This window comes from Neolamprologus brichardi, chromosome 4 (genome assembly GCF_056152115.1).
Source record: "Neolamprologus brichardi isolate AB-2024 chromosome 4, ASM5615211v1, whole genome shotgun sequence".
NCBI lineage: Eukaryota > Metazoa > Chordata > Actinopteri > Cichliformes > Cichlidae > Neolamprologus > Neolamprologus brichardi.
In genome coordinates, this window is record NC_142107.1 from 3,196,684 (window position 1) to 3,210,247 (window position 13,564).

At 40.5% G+C, this 13,564-nt stretch overlaps 2 protein-coding genes across 4 annotated transcripts; both read right to left on the reverse strand.

Moving 5' to 3' along the window:
• Positions 1-674: 674 nt before the first annotated feature.
• Positions 675-3,897, reverse strand: polr2f (RNA polymerase II, I and III subunit F). The gene is made up of 5 exons (XM_006797948.3): positions 3,757-3,897; positions 3,494-3,563; positions 3,229-3,359; positions 1,387-1,458; positions 675-1,269 (listed from the first exon to the last, which is right to left on the reverse strand). Exons 1-5 carry the CDS (start codon positions 3,774-3,776, stop codon positions 1,179-1,181), a joined length of 384 nt encoding a protein of 127 aa, XP_006798011.1. The 5' UTR covers positions 3,777-3,897; the 3' UTR covers positions 675-1,178.
• An 803-nt stretch (positions 3,898-4,700) lies between these two features.
• On the reverse strand, positions 4,701-12,937 carry LOC102776607 (MICAL-like protein 1). 3 transcript variants are annotated; one of them, XM_087840246.1, is made up of 16 exons: positions 12,597-12,937; positions 12,321-12,369; positions 11,873-11,921; positions 11,636-11,777; positions 11,302-11,390; positions 11,075-11,217; positions 9,533-9,957; positions 9,342-9,387; positions 8,036-8,651; positions 7,787-7,909; positions 7,429-7,555; positions 7,235-7,325; positions 7,076-7,149; positions 5,200-5,314; positions 5,080-5,123; positions 4,701-4,961 (listed from the first exon to the last, which is right to left on the reverse strand). In XM_087840246.1, the coding sequence occupies exons 4-16, from the start codon at positions 11,718-11,720 to the stop codon at positions 4,837-4,839; spliced, it is 2,103 nt and encodes a 700-aa protein (XP_087696372.1). In that variant the 5' UTR covers positions 11,721-11,777; positions 11,873-11,921; positions 12,321-12,369; positions 12,597-12,937; the 3' UTR covers positions 4,701-4,836. The 3 variants fall into 3 exon arrangements, with proteins under 3 accessions (XP_087696372.1, XP_087696373.1, XP_087696371.1); XM_087840247.1 differs by lacking the exon at positions 12,597-12,937 and having other exon boundaries at positions 9,860-9,957; positions 12,321-12,588; XM_087840245.1 differs by lacking the exon at positions 12,597-12,937 and having other exon boundaries at positions 12,321-12,588.
• Between the last annotated feature and the right edge of the window lie 627 nt (positions 12,938-13,564).

The window sequence follows — 13,564 nt, forward strand, 5'->3', positions numbered from 1 at the left end:
TAAAGCAGTTTTTCACACATTTTACACATAATTACTAATGCCAGCGCCATCTGGCTCCTGCCTGCTGATGCTCAGAGGTCACAGTGACCGACACGCCTTTGCTATAAGTCGACTACAGAAAAAAAAAGACGAGTTTCTTCATCAGTTTTGTTACCAGCTGCATTTTTTTTCTTTTAAATCAGTTGTTTTTACATACATGTCACGGAGTTCCCACAAACACACACACAAGCAACATATAATCCACTCGCCTATTTACTAGAGTATCATCACACACCATCTCCTACAAGAAATCCTTTAATCTGCTTTCTCACAAACTTTCTCACTCTGTCTTCCCGCATTCACTCGCCGCCTCTCTGCCCAGGCAACAACCCATTTCTCCTAAAACAATACACTGACTGTTTGGCTGCTTTCTGTTTATGGAGTGGGGCGGGGGGAGCCACACACACCATGCATCATGACTGTGACAATACTTCTCCGTGCAAACATCAACATCCACTGTCGGAAGTGAGGATTCTTTCTGTTATCTATCGATCTACTACAGTAATGTGTGCATTTAGTGCGTGTTGCACTAGGATTCCTAAGTCTTTATGACTTATGAACCCAGAGAGTAACTTCACCCTCATTGTAAACCTCTGTTTACATTTCATAGTGTAAGTAACATAAATCAGAAACTCTTTATACAAAAATCTTTATTTATAACAATAAAACTGTAATTTCACTACAATCGCCTCTTTTCAAAAACACAAATACTTCATAATACAGGATTCCTTTATAAAACTTAAAGTGTTTGACTGGGATATATCTCCCCCTTGTGGCTCTTAGAAGCATTGCAGCTGCTAAAACAATTGAGTTCAGTAGGTACGAGATAAAAGAAAGAAGAAATGAGCTGGGTTGTGATGAAAACTAAACAAATCATTAGCGGGGAAAACAATAAGTAAGTTTACAGGATTATGAACTATGAACAGCATACTAAATTGTTTTGCATTATTTTGAGTCTTTAAGTAGTCTTATGCAGTACACCTCATGTTTACAGTCACCGGAGAATTACGGCGACTAGATCTGGGAGTGGGCGTGAAGGAGACTCCTCCACTGGGTTTGTGTAGCTGTAAAACCAGTTAGGTTGGTGGCTGTGAAGCAGCTTAAGCTGATCTGTCAGCATAGACTGCTTCATAAGATGTTTAATCAGTTATGATGAGCTCGTCGCAACCCCAGTCCTCGTAACTCCCATCGGGAAGGTACCTGCGGATGATGATGGGGATCTTTCTGCTCCTGTCGGTGAGGACAAAAAGACAGAGATACTGTTACAGTCACCTGCTCTTTAAATAATGTCACTCACACATGAAAAAGAGAAATGACAAAATGTCATCAAAGAAAGTTATGGCTTACTTTAGTTCTTTCATAGCTATCTGCAGCGGGTCTGTTTCTCCCTCCAGCTCCACCATAACTGGAGCACACATCCTATTGGAGACAAGTCAGCAGGTAAACCACATCAGTACAGTGTTAGAGCCTTTTTTCAATGCTCAGTCTACAAACACCATGTCTTCTTCTTTTAGATAATTGAGGGTTAGTATTTAAGGAAGTCTGGGTTAATCACTGACAGGTGGAAGTGCCTTAAGAGGAAGAAAGTCATTTTTGATTGTGCTTTAATTTGTGCCGCAGAGTTTCCTTTCTCTTTTTTAAAAATTGAAATGGTTTGTAGAAGGTAAATGAGAGGCATATACTACAAATGAAGTTCAACATAGCTACGTTTTCCCTACACTATCTGGCTTGACAAAACCTAAAACCCCAGTCAAAGATGACAGGTGTCATCACAGAACTGTTTTTGTTAACTCGGGCTCTTTGTGTGTTCACATATAAGAAAGGGGGCGTCTGACACGATGTTTGACTCTCCTTTAGCGCAGAATTGGTCGAGTGAGCATTAGAGACATTTGTAAGTTCTACAGGTAGCATTTACAAAACATCTCACTTCAGCAGAGAATCTATATCACATTTACAGGCTACTGGAAATAAAAATAAAAATCACGTGAAAATGTGGCACTTCTGAATGATTTTAAACTAAAACTTTAACCACAACATGTTGCTGACCAGGCTGTGTATTTAGCATAAGTTACTGTGGTGATCTGGCCAGGTCAAAGGAAAGCCATCTTTGTGACACTGAAAACGCTGGCTTTAGCCTCGTCTCACCTTGCTAACCCATTAATCTCACTTTGTAGTGCACACCTAAGGTTAAAATCAGAAGGTGCTCATGTGAATCCAACTATCATCTGTAAAACATAAACTCTAATCACAGGTAAACTGATATTTCTGGTGCTAATTAACTTTATATTAACATGACATTAAATGCACCAGCTTCACTCAAGTATTCATGGTCCTTAACTTTGCTCCTACAAAAGACAAAGTAACACAATGTACCATACCAGAAAGTCAGATGCACTCAAATACTGCAGTACTCTTTTACATTACTCTTCAGCATAGTTCTATATTCAATGACAAAACTTGACAAAAGTACCAAAGAAGTGTGGACGAATATTTTCAACATCTCACTCTCACCGACTGTGGTGCCTTACGACTCATTCTGATAGTTATGAAATGCTTTGCTCTCATAAACACAAAAGTGGAAACTCCTATGTCAGGTTTTCAGGAATAGCGGCAGACTGGTGTGGGAAACATAACCTCTGTATCAGTTGGACGTGGAACATTAACACCTCCAGCATGATTAACCTTAAACCTAACCGTGAGGCAGCCCTGCCTTAACACCTCAGTGCCGGCAGCAGGTGTGTGGTGGAGAGTACAATTACTTTCTTTATCACCACCTTGTACAGCAACTGCTCTACTGCTGACAGGAAGTTACTGAAGAAAGTAATGAAAGCTGTGCAGCTACCTCCTCTCCTTCCCCTTCCATTGAGGACATTTATCTCAGCAGGTGGGAGTAGTAGTGCCTTGGATCATGAGGGAACCCACCAACCCAGCAGAGTACCAAGGCCATAAGTCACAAGGCTCAAAGGCAGCTTCTTCCCAGAGGCTGGAGGACTGGTGAACTCCATATGTCAGTGGTTGCACTTGCACTGTTTTGTCCTGCTCAGTTATTAATATGTCTTGTTTTGATCATATTCTCTATTAATTATTTTTAAGACTTATTCTTAATGATAGGTTTTTGTCTTGTATGTTGAGGGAGGACAAATTTCATTTTCATGTGGAAGCCGTAAATGACGATGAAGAAACACTCACGCTATCTGGAGGGCTCGTGTCCCCAGCACTCTGGCCCTCTCGTATTTGGTCATGTACGGAGTTGTGATCCTTTTCTGGTTTGCCTGCTGGCCCTCCCCCGCGGGCAGGATCTGCACGTTCTCCTGGTCATCCTGTTCACCAGAAAACAACCGACAATAAACACGATACAAAGGCAGCGATCAGTAGTGCTAAAAATAAAACTGACGACAAACAACAAAAGCAAAGCAGTGTCTGTGCTGTCCAGTTAAGAGAGTCATCAACTTACGTCTTCCACGTTTTCGAGATCATCTAATCCCTCATCCTCCTCGGCATCATCAAAATCTCCATCATCGAAGCTGCAAATATGACACAAAGTTTTGTTTTTAAAGACAATAAATAGATTCTAAAGACAGCAAATTGTCAATAAGTTTATACAGAGCACTTAGCAGTGTGGCTAACCGTGTTAGCTATAATGCTTGTTCGCGGCAAGTTATAATAAAGAAACAAGCATTTTAATATGAATTTAATCAAAGTGGCATCATTACTTACTTATCTTCGTTGTCGGACATGTTTTAACCTAAAGTTTACGTACAATATTACTCAAACAGTAGAAGAAAGTCAACACACTTTGTTGTTAACACGGACCCACATGAACGCTACGAAGCTTAAACTTCCGGTGGTTTGGTGCGCTGGAAAATATTCCGGATGAAAAACAGGAAAAGGAACTTTCTTTCCACTTGTACTCCAGTACAATTACATTTATTTATTGTTTTTAAATCCCAAAAAACAAACAACAACAAAACGTTGATTGTTGTAATTAAAATAAATAAATACAATTCGCCATTTGTCGTACGAGCGGTATTTCTGTCTTTTTCTCTCTTTATTTTTTACAGCCCTGTCAATGAGCCTGTAGCTTTTTATGACCCCTAATTTTACTGCAAAATAAAATACAACAGTATTAATACAGGAAAACATTCTTTTTGAAACTATGAGAAATAGATAATTTTCTTTGTTAACATAAATGCAGCTGCTTAAATGCAATTTAGCCTGGGTTTCGTTTAGACTTGACATCCAACACGTTTTTCTCCCTTTTTCATTAATGTTCAGATGTCAAACAAACTTTCAGAATAAGATCTTCTAGAACCGCAAATTAAGACTCATATTTTGAGTCACCAAGTATTTTCAGCCTCTGCTCTTTATTATTTTCCTTTTACTTAAAATCATATTGGAAAAAAACACTGCAAAATTGAGAATGAACATAATCCTACATTACTGGTGTGTTAACAGGTACATTGTGCGTGTATATTAAATATTTTTTTGTCTGTTGTTTTGAATTCAAATGCACTACAGACAGTACTTAACATATGAGAAGATTTACTGCACACTTTAAAAAAAAAAAAAACCACAAGCATGTAATACAATACCATAAAAAATAAGATATTGATAATTTTAGAGTAAAAAAAGCACATTAATAATAATGTATACATCGTATGACATGTACTGAGAACAATACATTTTGTTTGGTGATGTTACTGAGCTGGGCTTTAACACATAATTAGTAAGCATGTACTTAATAAGTGCATATTTCATACTGTTCACACATGAACAATGAGAGCTTCTGACACTTCTTCAACTCTTTTTGTCCACAGAGTTCTTCGTGCTTTCTTCTTTGTGGTTCAGGATTTTTAGTACTTTTGTAGGCTTGAAATCTTTTTTGGGCTTCCTTAGCTCTTTTAATCCTTCTTTCTGGAAGTCTGAGAAGAGATGAAGGAGCAGCAAAACAAACATTAAGCAGTAAGCAAACATTGACATAGAGCATTATTTGTGAGATACAAAACAGTACCAAAGAGCTTTTATTGCTCATTATCTTACCTTTGTTCATTACATCTTCCCAAAGCACGTTATTTTCTCTCTCCCTAATCAGAAAAACAAAGTTACACTCAGATAAAATGTACAAATGTAAAAGCACAATTTATTTTTTTCCTTAAGTACCTCTGTCTGTCCTGATCCAGGCAGCTGATGATGTGGTTCCTCTGTTCAATGATGGTGACCAGCTCATCCATCAGCTTCTTCTCTTTATCTCGATCCTCCTGATTCCAGTTCTTGTCTGTGTGTGCAGATGATGACAATGAAAGTTCAACACAATAAGATTTCATTTAACAAATCAGCGATCTCCATTGGATTCCACTGATAGGATAGCAACAATATTCTTATAGAAAAATTAATTCATCTCAGTGCCTTTTAAGAGCCAACTCAGAGCCTTCTTGTAGTGTTTCTTGTTCTTGTTGCACTATTTAGCCTCAAAATGTCAGGATCCAGTATTACTTACCCGTCTGTGAATGGCAAAAGTATGTGACCCTCTAAGATTAACTGGTAATTCAAATATGTGATTAGAAACAAGTGTTTTCAGTGACAGACGTAACAATCAAGTGTGAGCTGGTGTTTCTGTTTCTCATCAGGCTTGAAAAGTTCACAAAACCAGCTCTAAACTGTTTGGACTTCCACCAGTCTAGACTTACAGTAGCAAGTTTTCAAATGGAGGAAATGCTGGAGCATTGTTACCCTGCACAGCAGTGGGTGTGTTGTAGCGCAGGAGGCCACAGAGGAACAAAGGTTAGTGAAATCTCAGACTCTGTCCCTTCACAGTGGCCAAAATTAGATCACTTTCCCAAACAAATAAATGACCAAGTCTATTACTATGTCACATTTGTTTAACTGGGTCTTCTTTCCTTCTTTTAGGATCATCATCTATTCTTCTTTCCAGCTGCTCCCTTTAGCACCACAGTGTCTCATCTGCCTCATTAACACTCTGCATTTCTTCCTTCACTACACCCATGAATTTTGTCTGTGGTCTTCTTCTTAGACCATCAGTCTTTGTCCTCTCTGTGGAAAAACAAAGTGCTCCTCAACACCACAAAAACTAAGGAAATAATGGACTTCTGGAGAAACAGACCCTTAGCCTATCACACCAGCAGGGCCTGTGTAGTGACTGAAGTTTCTGCGCCTGCATCTGGATGATGATTTAACCTGGAAAACCTACACAACTGTGCTGATCAAGACGGCACAGTGGCGACTTCACTCCCTGAGGTTTCCTGAAAAACAATTCCCTAGCCAAGGAGCTCAAAGTGTACAGGTGGAACTGTTTCCCAGTGTGGTTTGTAAGCTGCGCTGCTCAGGAAACACTCCAGAGGGTCATCAGCGCAGCACGGAAAATCATCGACTGTGCTCCTCTCTCTTTAGAGGACCTCTACAGGTCCTGGTGCCACAGTAAAGCCCACAGTATCCTGATGGGCACATCACACATCCCAGCTGTTACCCTCAGGGAGGCGGTGCAGTTGGAACAAGACAAACAAACTGGAAAAACAGCACATCTCCCAGAACTAATAAATGAACACTGAAGAGTTTGCCTCCTTTCACTAACCCGTGCAACCAGTATTCACAGCTGTGAACAACAGTGCAATAATAATGACACACATACACATTCACACACACACTGATTAAGATCGTTAGATTGCCTTCTGTGCACTAAATAGGACTGCATACATGTTCACTGTACTTTTCTTACATGATCATAAAGATTCTACACGTCTAACCCCTCTAACTATGTCTCTGAACCATGTCACGGCAGGTCTCGGCTTGTAAACATTCCTTGTCACCCTTTCAGCCATGCTGTCACAAATCACCCCTGACACGCAAAAATCTGATGGCAGTTATGTCAACTTTCTGCTAAAGACTTTTCAACCCGCCTACAGAACCTTGGATAAAAGAATATTGATCCCTGAATTATTTACAGATCAGTAATTCCCATTAATGTCAAATACAGTGGGTGATAAAAGTGACTGAACAATGCACAGAGCGACATACTAACCAGGTTTATTAAAGAGACACCGGAGGTCGTACTCCACGTCGGTCTGCCTGTCCTCCAGCTTTTTCTGCTTTGTCCTGAGAAATAAAAATTACACACGTGTTTACGATGCTCAGGAAACACGAAAAAAAAGAAAAGCCGCACAAGTGAAAAAACGCTTACAGATAAACCAGCTCCGTGTCGTGGCACATCAGAACATGCCGCTCGTGGATAAGACAGAACCACTCCATTAGCATTTGTTCCTCCTGTTTATCTGAAATAAAAAAGCAGGGAGCCTCAATGTAATGGTATTTACACAAAGCGGCTTCACAATATTGAGAATTTTGTGCCAATAAATTATTTTATTTAGTACGAACCATTTTTGCAGCCTCTCAGGTTCCTCTCCAGTTCCACTCCTTTTCCCTCCAGTGTCTCCAGATGTTGATCCACTTCTCTCATCTGCACCTGCAGCTCTTCTGGGGAAGCGCACTGATCTGTCTGCACCTGTCAAGCAACAAATATCACCAAAACTCAAGACTTCAAAAAAATAAATAATTTCTTAAATAAATCACACACAAAAAAAGTGACTTGTTATTCTGGGTAAACTACTCAGTTTGCTCAAAACGTCTCGTCTTAATGATGAGTCTGCATCTACATGACACAAAGGCACATCTAGAAATGACTCAGAATTAGATTTTGTGGCCTTTGAGTTTGTTTTAAATCCAGCTGCTGTACCTTTCTCTTGATGAGTGGGAATCCATGGCCGGGTGCGGGGCCCCGACAAGGCGAGAGGTCCTGAACGGTATTTGATTTGGATAATGTGGGTCTTTGAGCCTTAGGATCTTTTTCACAGGAAGGCTGAAAATAAAAAATATATATAATATGGAAAACTGTAAGAAACGCCATATGAGATGTCCTCTGGTAGAACGTGAAACGTGCATTAATGTTTGGCTTTTATTGGTTAACTCTGATCTCTTGTCGTACCTTACTTTGCCACGATGTGGCAGCTTCATCCGTCTGTGTTTCACCGACAGGTGCAGAACGAGGGTCAGACGCAATGGCTGGCACAGAAAGACTTCTGGGTAAAATGCGACTCTGTCTTGATGCAGGAATGGGACACGGACCTGCTGCTTCTGTCACATCTGACGGAGCAATCTGACCACCATCTCCACCTCTTTCACCACAAGGTCTCTCTGTGTTAGTATCTGCAGTCAATTCTTTTACTTGGTCAGGTTCTGCGACGTCAACACGCCCTCTGAGATCCGGGCTCTTCTGTGGGAGAGCTTTTTTTTCTTCAGCCTCCTGCGATCCCAAGGTGCTGCCCTCTGATTGGGTAGCTCCCAGAAAAGGCTTATTTTGGTCTTCAGACTCAGATTTAGCAGCCTCGCTTTGAGAGTCCTCCTCCAGCACATCTTCAAAAGGATTTGGAGCAGGAACTTTGGGTCTTTTGGACGACCCATCTAAGTTAGAAGCAGATTTGGATCGAAAAGTGGGAAGTGGAGGTGGAGCTGGAGGCAGCTGTGTCCAAGGTCCCGGATGCACGAGGGCCATCCATGGATGGCTGCTTTTCATTTTAGATCTAGCGCTGACTGGGCTGGTGCTATAGAGTATTGGAATATAAAAACACATTGAAGAAAGTCAGTTATTAAGACCTTTTCTCTTGTTCCATTTTATGAATGGGCATTTTCTTTTACTTCTTTCAATTCCACCACAGAAACTTTGCACCTATATTTCTAAACACACGATGTGCTGTTAAACCTGTTGACTTTGGCCACAAAAGGAAGAAAACATCCAATTTAAATTTGGCCCATCTCCCCTCCAAGGTCATCTGTTCAAGCCTCTCTATTGTAGTTGTTTTTAGATCGTAAGCCAAGAGTGTCTGCGATGTCAGAACATACCTCAAACCTGCATAGAGCCAGAACATCAACGTTTTTGTGAGACTGACACGTTTCAGACGGATTTGTGCATTGTGAATTTGTAACCCAGGATCAAATTCAGGTCAGTGCAAACTTTTACTAATGTGGCCACACTAACGCTCACTGCTCGCTCAATTTAGCCTCCTGGAACTTCCTCTTCTTTCCCAAAATGTTAAAGAGCTCCAAGGTAAGAACCTTGAAAAGCACCCTGGCCAATATTAAATCAGGTCTGGGTTTATATTTTTATTGGCAAATGTGATAATTCGTTTTTCAGCATTTAATAAATAATTAGATACAAATCAGAAAAGATGCATAAGAAAAGACAAGTGCGTGCCAAAAGGAAGCGATGAACAGGTTGTTTTTGTCACACTTACCCTTGAGGCGGACTGGCTGCACATTTGCTTTGACTGGATAAACTACCTGCAGAGAGAAAGAGTGAGGAAAACAAAACACATGATGATTATGTCTAAACAGAGAAACAGATGTATGACCAGAATACACGCAGAAAGCAGGAATGTAATAATTGCGACTGAACAGCTACAAGAAAACAAGTGTGCCCGTTTACCTGCAGCAGGGGAGCTATTTACAGTCTGTGAACTTCTGATCCTGGCTGCAGGAACAGGGCCTACAGAAATCCGCCTTGGTGCTGGAACAGGACAAGTCCTTCCATCTATCACTTGTACACAGTGATTTTCTCTGTTTTTGACCTCTCTGTTCTCCTCCTTCCTTTCTGTCCCGCCCGTTTCTGCTGTCTTGCAACTCAGTGTGTCCTGTGACTCTGTTTTCTTTGTGTAATTAGGGACGCTGGTGATAGGCTGTCCACCCAGAGAATAACAAACTGTCTGAAGTTTACTTTGAGATCCAGTTTGCCTGCTGACGTCGACATGAGTACCTTTACTGTTTGTCGCATGGTAAGCGCAGATCAAGGAGCCAGCGTCACTTCCCTGCGTGTAAGACTGTGCTAAAAGAGTTGCGTGGCACACTTTGCACCTGAAATACAAAAGAGAAATCTAAATCTATCAGATCTACTGAATCAAGAGTGTCGAATATGATCAGATATTACTGTATTATAGTACTTTTCAAAAGAATTGAGCCTGATCTCATTTCTTCATATTTTGCTAGGAAAGTGGGAAACAGGCAGTGAGATTTATTGAAACATGCAAACAGGAATAGTTCTCCAGGCTTTCTCAAGGACATTCAAAGTTCTTCTTTTGTTCAGTTCTCTGTCAAGATGATCCTGCACTGCTTCGATAATGTTGAGGTGCAGGCTCTGGGGAGGCCAATCCATGACTGTTAGTGTTCTATTGTTTGTTTTTCTATCCTTCCTTAAGAATGGCTTCTTGACAGCCACTCGTCCACCGAGACCATTTGTGATGAAGCTTTACGGAGCATTAGATGGAGCAACTGAAGGTCCAAAAGCATGTCTCAGATCCTGTTTCAGGTGGATGGATTTTTTCCCCATTTCTGAAGTCCATGGCTTTTAGATACTTTTCATACTGTAGATAGTTTATTGGGTCTTTAATGTCTTTTTTATGTCACCCACCTGTCCAGTTTCCTCAAACCCACTGCACACCATGCCGAGATATGTCTAGTTTTCAACTAATAACTCTTTCTAAACTGTGCAAAAATACTATTTCATGCCTGCAAACTTTTCTATCTTTGGCATTTTGTTGTTGTTGGTAGATTCAGCTAAATAAATGGGAAATAATGACGTACTTTTGCCACAGGATGCAAGTAACAAAGTGCCTAAATATACAATTTAAAACTGGTTCTTCACCAAGTAGTGTGAGATGTGCAAACACAACACTGTTTCATCCGTTAATTTGGGTGGATTTTTTATGCTGGAATGACTCATAGGCCAGTGTTGAGTGGTTTAACCAAGAAATTAAAAAATTAAAAAAGAATAACAGCTACAAGACTTTACTAAAAATGAGCGAAAAAGCAGCCAATGACCAAAGAACTTTGAAAGATTTTCAGAAACTCTGAAAAACTATTGCTTGAGACCACTTTTAAAAAGTGACAAGAAATTCTGGCTCCTTGGAAACAAAATATAAAGAAACCTAGAGGTGGCTGAACACTTTTGCACAGCATTGTGACCTTCTGTTACCTGAAACAGCTGCGGTGGTAAACTTTTCCATCTATCAAATGCCTCTGTATCAGGTGCACGGGCTTCAAACACAAACTGCACACAGTCTGCGGCCTCGCATCAGAAACATTTTCCTCTCGACTGGTTTTGCTGTCAGTCAAGCTCTGAAAACAGAAGAGAAACCAGTCGCTTAAGTGACAACCACAGAGATGACTAAATCAGAACCAAAATAGCCTGTGAACATTCACCTTAATGCTCTTTGGATGATGGTAAGTTTTGCTCTTCGAGAGGCTGTGTGAGGAAGTGCCGTGCGATGACCACAATTTGGCAGGACCTGCTGTAAAGTCAAGATAAGACACGCAAATCACCGTGCATGATCACGTGCTTTGAGGGCGGGCCAGTCTGATTTCATTCACCTGACCTGAAGAGTGAGGGATAACACTGCATCCAAAATATTAATTCAACTGTATATGTTTGAGCAGGACAGCAAACCTCAGCCTGAAAATTTATGCTAGTATCTATAAAAACAACAACAACAACATAAAATTAGGGGTTACAACAGGCAGATTATCTTAAACGCACCCGAAGACTTCCCATTGAAGAAGCAGTAGTACTGAGCAAGGTAGGAGATGACGCTTAAACGATCGGGCGCCTTGGTGGAAATCATATCCTTCGGATGCAGGAAGGCAGGGATGCCCAGCTTTGTTTCTGCTATCTCAAACGCCTGCAGGCCCACAGGCGAGAAACAGGGAATGAAAGTGAATAAACCGAAACAAAGATGCGGGATGCTTTCGTTCTGGTTTCCAATCAGAAACTCACCAGCTTATTATTTTCATAAGCATTATCTTTGGAGAGGGACCTGAAGTCTCTGGAGTAAAGTGAAGAAATTGGAGAGAGTCAATAAAAAACAAACAAACAAAACAATAAATGAGCGACAAAGTTGATGATTAGCTACATAATGAACTTTTCTAAATACAATAGAAGCAAAAAGCATTAAAAGATCAGAGATGAGATGATTCCAGAGGAGTGGTTCAGTGTCAAATAAACCAAATTAACGGATTTCAGGCCAATGAGACTGGACAAAAAAAGGGTTAAAAAGAGATGCAGATCAGCAAAATGACGGCAGATTAATCAAAGTGCACACGAGCCCCTCTGCTTCTGATTAAACAGAAACCGACAGGGGTAAACAGCAGTTAGAAAGTCAGAAGCAAGGCACACTTCACTCAGCACAGCCATGACAGCTCTGTTAACATATGGCATTACTCACATGAGGTCAGGGCGGTGTTTGTGGATGATAGCACAGAACGCAAGTCCATCTGTGAATGAGGTTGACATGTTAGTTATTTCCACGTCGGGATAAGTGGCGCATGTGACGCGGCACCACTCCAGCAAAACTCTCGGTGATGCCATTTCTCGTGCGACTTTTCACAAGTGGGCAGGGAGCAGAACATGGCACCGTATCAGAGTCGCGGAGAGATCAGATACAAGTGGTGCAGCTCTGGCTTTTTTTTTTTTCGGAGGAAACAGGAAGCAAAGCATCTACCTTTGCAACTATTTCTCTGTGGCCAGACTTGCACGTCGTGGTGGCGAAGCAGCAAGAGCAGGAAGGAAGGAAGTTTATGTTTTACCCCCCTTTCGTGTTGTTTTTGTCAAATATAAACAAAGGCAAGTAAAGCGACCGCGCATTGCTCCAGCGTTTCAAACCACGACCACAAGTCTCCTACTCGTTACAGCTCGATGCTATTTCCTCCACCGCAAAGATGCATTGAGCCCCTGAAGTGAAGCGAACTGTTAGAGAAACACTGCCAGACCTCTGGTCTTTTACACAGAGCTGATATTTTAAACTTAGTCCCATTATTAGCTCTGCAGTTGTGCTCCACAATCTATGAAATGCCTAATAGCTGCCACTGGAGGGAGACACAGAGCTGTTCTTGCTAATTAGGAAGAAAAGGTTTGTAATTATAAGTTTATTGTCCGGGTGCAAACTTGACAGACCGATTCAAAACTGGCCGTGCCTTTTTGTTTTTCTTATTTCAATCCATTTTTACTACTTTTTTTCCCAATTTTTTTATGGAAGAGAAGCTTTCCTTAGTCTTGGACCACAAATAGATACTCAGTTACATGAGTTGGTATTGTTGAAAAAAAGAAAGTAAGAGGGAAAAAGTGTGTAAACCTAACGTAAATAAATATATAAATAAACATCTAAGTGAAAGGTTAGGCTTATTTGGGTTTTTTTAATGCTTTGGTTTGAGGGAACGCAACTTCCGGTATGTTCTGCACACGAGCTCTTTGTCCTATGAAAATTACTTTACTAGAAAGGTTCGTATTCAAATCATAAAAGAATATTTTAAAACACTTTGATACAATCTATTATGCAAATAGACTTTGTAATTTCATTCATAAATAAAGTGAAAAATTTAATTTATTGTGTTTTAACGGACGTTTGGATGTGAAATAGAGCAATATTTTAATATATGAATTATTTGATATAGTCAGAATTATGTATTGCAT